General features: G+C 63.7%; 1 protein-coding gene across 1 annotated transcript; it reads left to right on the top strand.

Annotated features, from left to right (window-relative positions):
• The first annotated feature begins 742 nt into the window (after positions 1-742).
• On the top strand, positions 743-8,246 carry LOC147525781 (all-trans-retinol 13,14-reductase-like). Its single transcript, XM_086631021.1, has 11 exons — positions 743-911; positions 1,007-1,189; positions 2,816-3,045; positions 3,774-3,969; positions 4,741-4,938; positions 5,040-5,165; positions 5,882-6,020; positions 6,582-6,691; positions 6,889-7,055; positions 7,692-7,851; positions 8,101-8,246. Exons 1-11 carry the CDS (start codon positions 743-745, stop codon positions 8,244-8,246), a joined length of 1,824 nt encoding a protein of 607 aa, XP_086487147.1.
• Positions 8,247-8,628: the final 382 nt, after the last annotated feature.

Here is an 8,628-nt window from a genome sequence, read left to right as displayed (position 1 = left end):
GCTGTGAGCTGCTGCAGCCATAGGGTGCCATGGCTATAGGGTGCCATGGCTATAGGGTGTTGCAGCCATAGCATGTCATGGCTATAGGGTGCTGCAGCCACAGCGTGTCATGGCTACAGGGTGCTGCAGCCATAGGGTGCCATGTCTGTTAGGTGCCATGGCCATAGGGTGCTGCAGCCATAGGGTGCCATGGCCATAGGGTGGTGCAGCCATAGGGTGTCATGGCCATCGGGTGTCATGGCTATAGGGTGTTGCAGCCATAGGGTGTCATGGCTATAGGGTGCCATGGCTATAGGGTGGTGCAGCCATAGGGTGTCATGGCCATCGGGTGTCATGGCTATAGGGTGTTGCAGCCATAGGGTGTCATGGCTATAGGGTGCCATGGCTATAGGGTGTTGCAGCCATAGGATGCCATGGCTATAGGGTGCCATGGCTATAGGGTGCTTCAGCCATAGGGTGCCATGGCTGTAGGGTGCTGTGGCTTTAAGCTGCAGTGGCTATAATGTGGCGCGTCCATAATCTCCTACGTCTATAAGCCGCCATGGCTATAGGGTTCCATGGCTATAGGGTGCTGCAGCCGTAGGGTGCCATGGCTGTAGGGTGCTGTGGCTTTAAGCTGCAGTGGCTATAATGTGGCGCGTCCATAATCTCCTACGTCTATAAGCCGCCGTGGCTATAAGTCGCCGTGGCTGCACGGCACCGGGGCTATAGGGTCCGTAAGGTGCTGTGTGCGCTGGCAACCATGTGGGCCACACTGCTGCTGGTGGTGGTGGCCCTGGGTGTGCTGGCACTGGGCTTGGTAGCCCACCGGCTCCTGGCCCCGGCCGGCAACCCCTTTGCCCAGCCACCCGCAGGACCCCCCAGGCCACTGGTGACCGACCCACGCGCCCGCGACAGGGTCCTGAAGCGGGGTGAGTGCTGGGTGCTGCCGTCCGTCTGTCCGTCCGTCCGTCTGCACGGCCACGCGCTGTGGCGGGGGGGTGCTCAGGCACACGCGTGTGCGCAGGGTTCAGCGCTCGCCGGGTGCCACCGGAGCTGGATGCCGTGGTCATCGGCAGCGGCGTGGGGGGCCTGGCGGCAGCGGGCACCCTGGCCAAGGTGGGCAAGCGGGTGCTGGTGCTGGAGCAGCATGACCAGGCTGGCGGGTGCTGCCACACCTTCCAGGAGCATGGCACCGAGTTCGACGTGGGTAAGGACCCCCCTGCACCCCCCTGGCTGCCCCCACCCTGGCACCCGGCTGCCTGCCTATGCATGGGTGTCTGCGTGCGGCGTGTGCCAGTGTGTGCAGATGTGCAGGCAGCGTGAGGTGGGTGCAGGTGGTGTGCATGTGCGTGCAAGCAGCGTGCAGGTGTGTGCAGGCAGCATGTGCCTGCGTGTGCAGGGGTGTGCAGGCAGGGTGGGTGTTACCTACCCTGGCGTGTGTCTGCAGGCGGGTTGCACCCCTGTGTGCACGTTTGCAACACGTGCATGCCGTGTTGGTGTGCGTGCAGTGTGTGCAGCGTGCCCTGCTTGCATGTGCAAGTGCAGCGCGTGCGTGGCGTGCACTCTGCACACACATGCACACACGGTGCCTGTCTGTTTCCGGTGTGCAGCAGGGCGGTGTGACAGCGTGTGCATGCAGGGTCTGCAGCACTTTTGCCGTGTGTGCACCGTTCGCATGCAGCATGCACACACGCACTGTTCGCAAGCAGCGTGTGTGTGAGTGCAACGTGTGTGTGTGCGTGCAATGCACGTGATGTTTGTACGCAGTGTGTGCATGTGTGCGCTGTGTGCATGTAATGCACATGCTGTTTGCATGCAGCATGTGTGTCAGTCCAAGGTGTGTGGGTGCGGTGTGTGCAGGCAGCACCTGCAGTGTTTTTGCAGTGAGCGCACTGTTCGCACACAGTGCGTGTTCTTGCAGCGTGCAACATGCGTACGCGCAGTCTGCAGTGTGCTTGCAGCACACGTGCATTTTGCATGCAACGTGTGTGTGTGTGTGCAGGCAATGCAGGTGCTGTTTACATGCAGAGTGTGTGTGTAGCGTGTGCGCAGTGTGTACATGCAATGCATGCTGTTTGCATGCAGCATGCGTGTTGGTGCACAACATGTGTGTGTGACATGCCATGCAGGTGCTGTTGGCATGCAGCGTATGTGTGCACAACATGTGTGTGCAGTGTGTGCATGCAATGCAGGTGCCGTTTACGTGCAGTTTGCATGTGTCTGTGTAACATGTATGCAGTATGTGCATGCAATACACGTGCTGTTTGCATACAGCGTGCGTGTTGGTGCCCAACATGTGTATGTGTGCATGCAGCGTATGTGTGCACAACATGTGTGTGCAGTGTGTGCATGCACGCAGGCGCTGTCTGCATGCAGCATATGTGTGCACGTGTGTGTGCATGCAATACACGTGCTGTTTGCATGCAGGGTGTGTGTTGGTGCACAACATGTGTGTGCATGCAGTGTGTACATGCATGCCGGCGCTGTTTGCATGCAGTGTGCACGTGCGTGTGCGCAGTGTGTGCACGCAGTGTGCATGTGTGTGTGCACAACGTGTGTGCATGGAACGCACGTGCTGTTTGTTGGTGCACGTGTGTGTGTATGCAGTGTGTGCATGCATGCAGGTGCTGTTTGCATGCAGCGTGCGTGTGTGCATGTGCGTGTGCACAACATGCGTGTGCACTCTCAGCCCAGTCCACACCGCCGCCCCTCAAGGTGACCCGCAGCAGATGAAGGTTCAACACTTAATCCCCCCATCTGCCACCCTGGGGGGGCACAGACAGGTTTCCATCACCCCCCCCCCACCCATCTGACCCCCCCTGGGGACCCGCAGGCATCCACTACGTGGGGCAGATGCACGAGGGCAGCATGCTGCGCGTGGCGCTGGACCAGGTGACGGACGGGCAGCTGTGCTGGCAGCGCCTGCCCGACCCCTACGACGAGGTGTGCCTGGGCCCGCGGCGCTACCAGCTCCGCGCTGGCAAAGCCGCCTTCGCCGCCGCCTTGGAGGAGCAGTTCCCCGCCGAGAAGGCCGCCATCGCCGAGTTCATGAGGCTCTCCAAGGTGGGGGGCCTTGGGGACACCTTGCTGCGGGTGGTGGCACGTTCTCGGGGTGCTGGGGTGGCTCTGGCTCGAGTCGAGCGGTCTGGGACGTGGGTGTGGGGATGGGGATTGTGGTGGTGGCACTGGTGGGGCTGGGTAGGGGTGTGGTGGGGATGGAGGTGGTGGGTGGGGATGGGTGATGGGTATGGTGGGGAAGGGGGAACATTGGGGACAAGTGTGATGGGCATGGTGGGGACATAAGTGATGGTAATGGTGGGGACAAGTGTGATGGTCATGGTGGGGAAGGAGCAGTGGGAATACTGGGGACAAGAGTGATGGCCATGGTGGGGGCACAGTGATGGACGTGTTGGGGACATGGTTGATGGGCATGATGAGGAAGGAGCAATGGGAGTATTGGGGACAGGAGTGATGGTCATGGTGGAGACATGGGTGATGGGCATCGTGGGGACATAAACGATTGGCATGTTGGGGACAAGAGTGATGGTCATGGTGGGGACACAAATGATGGCCATGACGGGGACACAGGCGATGGTCATGGTGGGGACGCAGGCACTGGGCGTGGTGGGGACAACTGATGAAGATTGTGGGGACCCGGGCAGTAGGCACGGTGGGGACGGGTGCCAGGGTGCTGTGGGGTGGGGGCGCAGAGGGTGGTGGCTGGGGTGACGCGGGGCGGTGGGGGCGCAGAGGGTGGTGGCCAGGGGTGACGCGGGGCGGTGGGGGTGCAGATGGCCTCGCGGCACGTGGCACTGCTGGCAGCGCTGAAGATGGTGCCGCGGTGGGTGGCCACCCTCCTGCTCCGCACCGGCCTCCTCCACCGCATCTCGCCCGTCTTCCGCATGGCGGCCACCAGCCACAGCGAGGCCGTGGCCCGGCTGACGGCTGACCGCGACCTGCGCGCCCTGCTCAGCTACCTCTTCTACGGTCAGGGGGCTGTCGCGATAGGGAAGGGGGCTGTCGCGATAGGGAGGGCACTGTTGCGATAGGGGAAGGCCACGTCACGCTAGGGGAGGGCACCATCATGATAGGGGTGTGCACTGTGGTGATGGAGGAGGGCTCTGCTGTGACAGGGGAGGTTGCGTCGTGATAGGGGAGGGCCATGTCGTGATAGGAGATGGCATAATCATGATAGGGGAGAGCTGTGTTGCGATGGGGAGGGCTGTATTGTGATGGGGGGGCTGTGTCATGATATGTGAGAGTCATGTTGCAATAGGGGAGAGCTGTATTGTGATAGAGGCAGGCTGTGTCATGATAGCAGAAGGATGCGTTGTGATAGGGGAGGGCACCATGATGGTAGGGGAGGGCTGTATCATGATGGAGAGGGCTGTATCGTGATGGGGAGGTCCATGTCACGATAGGGGAGGTCATATCGTATTAGAGGAGGCCATGTCACGATAGAGGAGGGCTCTATCATGATAAGGGAGGGCTGCATCATGACAGGAGGGCCGTGTTGTGATAAGGGAGGCTATGTCATGTTAGGAGAGGCCACATCACAATGCGGGGGGCGTATCATGATACTAAAGTGCTGTATCGTGACGAGGAGGGCCATATCACGATAGAGGAGACCATATCACGATATATGAGGCCATATCGCGATAAATGAGGCCATGTCACGATAGAGGAGGGCTGCCTTGCGTTGGGGTGGGGGTCAGCTCTCGCCCATCCCCCACCACCGTGTCCCCGCCCCCTCCCCAGGCACCGCCCCGCAGGACTCCAGCTTCCTGGTGAACACGCTGATGGTTCACCACTACCAGCGCGGGGCCTGGTACCCGCGGGGGGGTGCCAGCGAGATCGCCTTCCACGCCGTGCCCCTCATCGAGCGGGCGGGGGGGGCCGTGCTGGTGCGCGCCCCCGTCACCCGCATCCTCGTCTCCCCCGCCGGCACCGCCGTGGGTGAGCCCCGACCCCCCCCCAGCCCCCCGCCGCGGCAGGGACCCGCGGTGGGGACAGGGTGGCGGTGCCCCGCGCCCCCCCCTCACCCCCCGGCCCCCCAGGGGTGGCGGTGCAGAGGGGCCCGAGCGAGGCGGAGGTGCAGGTCCGGGCGCCCCTCGTCATCTCCGACGCCGGAATCTTCAACACCTTCGGCAAACTGCTGCCCCCCCAGCTCCGCTGCCACCCAGGTACCGGCTCCTGGGGTGCCCATCCCTGCGTCCCTGGCATCACCCTGTCCCTGGTGTCCCACTGTCCCCAGCATCCCTGTGGCCCCAGTGTCCCCAGCATCCCCACGTCCCTGGTGTCCCAGTGTCCCCAGCATCCCTGTGTCCCCAGTGTCCCCGGTATCCCTGTGTCCCCAGTGTCCCCGGTATCCCCGTGGCCCTGGTGTCCCAGTGTCCCCAACATCCCTGTGGCCCCAGTGTTCCCGGCATCCCCGCGGCCCTGGTGTCCCAGTGTCCCCAGCATCCCTGGTCCCTGTGTCCCCAGTGTCCCCAGAACCCCTGATGTCCCAGTGTCCCCAGAATCCCTGGTGTCCCTGGGGTCCCAACACTCCTGCATCCCTGGTGTCCCCACTGTCTCCAGCATCCCTGCATCCCTGTGTCCCCAGCATCCCTGTGTTCCCAGCATCACCGAAGTCCCCGCCATCCCCTTGTCCCTGGTGTCCCCAGTGTCCCCAGCATCCCTGTGTTCCTGTGTCTCTGGCATCCCCAGTGTCCCCAGCATCCCTGGTGTCCCTGGCATCCCCGCATTCCCAGCACTTCCCAGCACTCCTGTGTCCCTGGCATCACCAGTGTCCCCCCCATCCCCATGTCCCTCATGTCCCCCATGTCCCCACCATCCCCGCCATCCCCTCCACAGGGACAGGATGTCACCTCCCACACCCTGACTCGTGTCCCCACAGGGGTCCGCTCCCGCCTGGCGATGGTGCGGCCGGGCATGGGCTCCTTCCTGGTGTTCGTGGGGCTGCAGGGCAGCGCGGCCCAGCTGGCACTGCCACCCACCAACTTCTGGATCTACCCCCACAATGACCTGGACGCCATGTAAGGGGTCCCCGGTCACCCCGGGGTGGGTGCGCGGCACACGGAGGGTGCACAGGGGATGCGGGGTGGGTGCAGGGCAGGTTGGGTGGGTGCATGGTGGGTGTGCGGTGGGTGAGATGGATGCGTGGTGGGTACATGGTGGGTGGAGTGGGTGCACGGTGGGTGAGGTGGGTGCACAGTGGGTGCGCGATGGGTGCATGGTAGGTGGGTTGGGTGCGTGGTGGGTTCATGATGGGTGTGGGTTGATTGCGTGATGGGTGGGGTGGGTTCATGGTGGGTGCATGATGGGTGGGTGGGTTCATGGTGGGTGTGTTGAGTGCACAGTGGGTGCATGGTGGGTGGAGCGGGTGCATGGTGGGTGGAGTGGGCGCGCAGTGTTGGGTGTGCAGTGGGTGCGTGGTGGGTGAAGTAGATGCATGGTGGGTACGTTGGATGCATGGTGGGTGGGTTGAGTGCTCGGTGGGTGCGTTGGGTGCACGGTGGGTGCGTAGGGTGCGTGGCAAGTGTATGGTGGATGCGTTGGGTGCATTGGGCAAATGCCACTGCCCACTCTGCCCGCAGGATGACCCATTACACCTCCCTGAGCCGCGACGACGTCCCTGACAACCTGGCCATGATGTTCATCACCTTCCCTGCTGCCAAGGACCCCACCTATGAGCAGCGACACCCAGGTATGGGCTGGAAGGGCCCCCGCATGTCCCCCCCACCTCCGCCACCCTGATCCCCTCTGCTCTGTGGGCTGAGGCTCCTTAATACCAACCTGGCATGATGGGTGGGCACCGCCACCACCGCCACGTCTGTCAGACACTGGCACTGGGGTCCCCCGCAATGGTACAGGGGTTGTCACCGGTTGTCCCCCCACTCGCAGGCCGGTCGTGCATGACCATCCTGACCATGGCGCGGTACGAGTGGTTTGAGGAGTGGGCTGGGACCCGTGCCAAGCACCGCGGCCCCGACTACCAGCGCTACAAACTGGCCATCGCCCAGCGGCTGCTGGAGCGGGCGCTGCAGCGCTTCCCCCACCTCCGCGACAAGGTGACCGGGGTCTCTGCGGTGGCCCCAGCCATGCGGGGTGCCCGGCGGGGATGGGGTGTCCTAGGGGGATGGGGGATGGTTCTAGGGATGGAGTGCCCTGGTGCCCTGTGGGGTGCACCTTAAGAATTTGGGGTGCCCCACAGGGATTGGTGCACAGTGGAAATGGGGTGCACAGCGGGGACTGGGTGTCCTGGGGGGTTGGTTGTCCAGCGGCGTGGGGTGCCCCCTGGGAATGGGGTCTCCTGGGGGATTGGGGTGCCCAGTGGGGTTGGGTGCCCCCTGGGAATGGGGTGTCCTGGGGGATTGGGGTGCCCAGTGGGGTTGGGTTGCGCCACAGGGTCGGGGTGCCCCATGGGCACGGGCGCACAGCGGGCACGGTGTGTGGAGTGGGGACGAGGTGCCCAGGCAGAATAAGGTCCCCTGAGGGTGGGGGTCCCCAGTGGGGACAGGGCACCTTGCAAAGCCGAGGGGCATCAGAGCCCCTAGGCCCTTTGCCACCGAGTGGGCATCCCCCGGGTACCACCAGACCTGGCATGGTGGGACCCGCCATTCAGTGGGATGGGTGGACCCTGGGTGCCCCCCATGCCCCACGCACCCCGACGTGCCCCAGCACCCCCCGCACCCCACCCCGGGCAGGTGGAGTTCGTGGAGGCGGCGTCGCCGCTCACCAACCAGCACTACCTGGCGGCTCCCCGCGGGGAGATGTACGGCACCGAGCACGACGTCGGCCGCTTCAGCCCGGCCGTGGTGGCTGCCATGAGAGCAGACACCCCCGTGAAGAACCTCTACCTGACGGGTAAGGGGCCTGGGTTCCCGTGTCCTCATGTCCCCCCGTCCCCGTGCCCAGCTCCAGGCTGCAGACCGTGTCCCCAGGGGCTCCCTGCAGCGAGGGATGACCTCCCATGGCAGTGGCCACATCTGCCATGGTGGCCATGTTCTCCCATGGTGGTGGCTGTGTCCTCCCATGGTGGTGGCTGTGTCCTCCCATGGTGGTGGCCATGTCCCCTGCCAGGGGTGGCCATGTCCCACCACGGCTTGTCCCCAGGGCAGGACGTGTTCAGCTGCGGGCTGGCGGGGGCCGTGCACGGGGGGCTGATCTGTGCCTCCGCTGTCCTGGGCCGCCTGCTCTACCTGGACCTGCTGCTCCTCAAGAAGAAGATCAAGCGGCGCCGGGGCCGGCAAGCGGCGTGAGCGGCCGGAGCCACCAGCTGTGGGGACGGGGCAGTGCCAGGGAGTGTGCTCCTGACTCAATAAACCCCCATGTCCCACTGGCCTGGGCCCATCTCTCGTGGGGATGGGATGGAGATGGAGATAGAGGTGGGATGGGATGGGAATGGGATGGAGATGGGGATGGAGATGGGGATGGGAATGGGAATGGAGTGGGGTGGGGATGAGGCTGAGGATGGGGATGGGAATGGAGTGGGATGGGGATGAGAATTAGGAGGATGAGGATGGGGACGGAGATGAGGATGGGGATGGAGATGGGGATGGGAATGGGATGAAGATGGGATAGGGATGGGATGGGGATGGAGATGGTGATGGGAATGGGATGAAGATGGGATAGGGATGGGAA

Source organism: Tauraco erythrolophus, unplaced genomic scaffold (genome assembly GCF_009769465.1).
Source record: "Tauraco erythrolophus isolate bTauEry1 unplaced genomic scaffold, bTauEry1.pri scaffold_71_arrow_ctg1, whole genome shotgun sequence".
NCBI lineage: Eukaryota > Metazoa > Chordata > Aves > Musophagiformes > Musophagidae > Tauraco > Tauraco erythrolophus.
This window is presented reverse-complemented; position numbering and strand designations above follow the sequence as displayed.

Bases quoted from the DNA above. Each gene is read 5' to 3' on its own strand.
- LOC147525781 (XM_086631021.1), top strand. From the start codon at position 743: ATGTGGGCCACACTGCTGCTGGTGGTGGTGGCCCTGGGTGTGCTGGCA. The intron at 3,046-3,773 runs GTGGGGGGCCTT...GTGGGGGTGCAG, and splicing joins AGTTCATGAGGCTCTCCAAG to ATGGCCTCGCGGCACGTGGC. The intron at 6,692-6,888 runs GTATGGGCTGGA...CCCCACTCGCAG, and splicing joins CTATGAGCAGCGACACCCAG to GCCGGTCGTGCATGACCATC.